General features: G+C 74.4%; 1 protein-coding gene across 1 annotated transcript in view; it reads right to left on the bottom strand.

The window, feature by feature from the left end:
* The window catches only part of UBE2Z (ubiquitin conjugating enzyme E2 Z), a 14,547-nt gene extending 14,008 nt beyond the window's left edge, over positions 1–539 (bottom strand). Inside the window, exon 1 of the mRNA XM_039873754.1 lies at positions 120–539. Within this exon, the coding sequence (XP_039729688.1) occupies positions 120–442 (323 nt within the window). The 5' untranslated portion in view covers positions 443–539. The remainder of the gene's footprint in view (positions 1–119) is intronic.

Below are 539 nucleotides of genomic sequence, written 5' to 3'. Positions count from 1 at the left end.
GCTGGGCCGCCTCGGGGGAAGAACGGAGGCGGCGGGGCGACTGTAGTGGGAAAGGGTGGGGGGGCGGGGAAGGTCGAACCCCAGAGCTCGGGGCTGGGGGAGGAAAAACCCCGGCTCACCGCTTGATCCGGAGTAGACACTGCGGCGCAGTTCGCTCGCCGTCCCAGTCGGAGCTGAGTGTGGGGTCCCAGTGGCTAAGCAGTGCGGCCCCGTGGGCAGCGGCCGAGGGCGGGAGCCCGGGCAGCGGAGCCAGGCCGCTCCCTGGCCCTCCGGCCCCGCCCGCTGCCGCCGCCGCCGCCCACACATCCGGCAGGAAAGGCGGCCCGAACCCGCCGCCGCTGCCGCTAACGCCAACAACACCAGCAACACCGCTTGCCCCGGGGCCCGCCGCTCCGGCGCCCGCCGTCGCCGTCGCCGCCTCCTCAGTCGGACTCTCCGCCATCGCTGCTTCGCTTCCGGGACTGCTCGGCAGCACGTCCGCCGACCAGAGCGGCCGCTGCTCCCTTCAGCTCCCGCACCACCGAGAGCCGGGCCAGAGT

Source organism: Pteropus medius, unplaced genomic scaffold, assembly GCF_902729225.1.
Source record: "Pteropus medius unplaced genomic scaffold, Ma_sr-lr_union100, whole genome shotgun sequence".
NCBI classification, from domain to species: domain Eukaryota; kingdom Metazoa; phylum Chordata; class Mammalia; order Chiroptera; family Pteropodidae; genus Pteropus; species Pteropus medius.
This window is presented reverse-complemented; position numbering and strand designations above follow the sequence as displayed.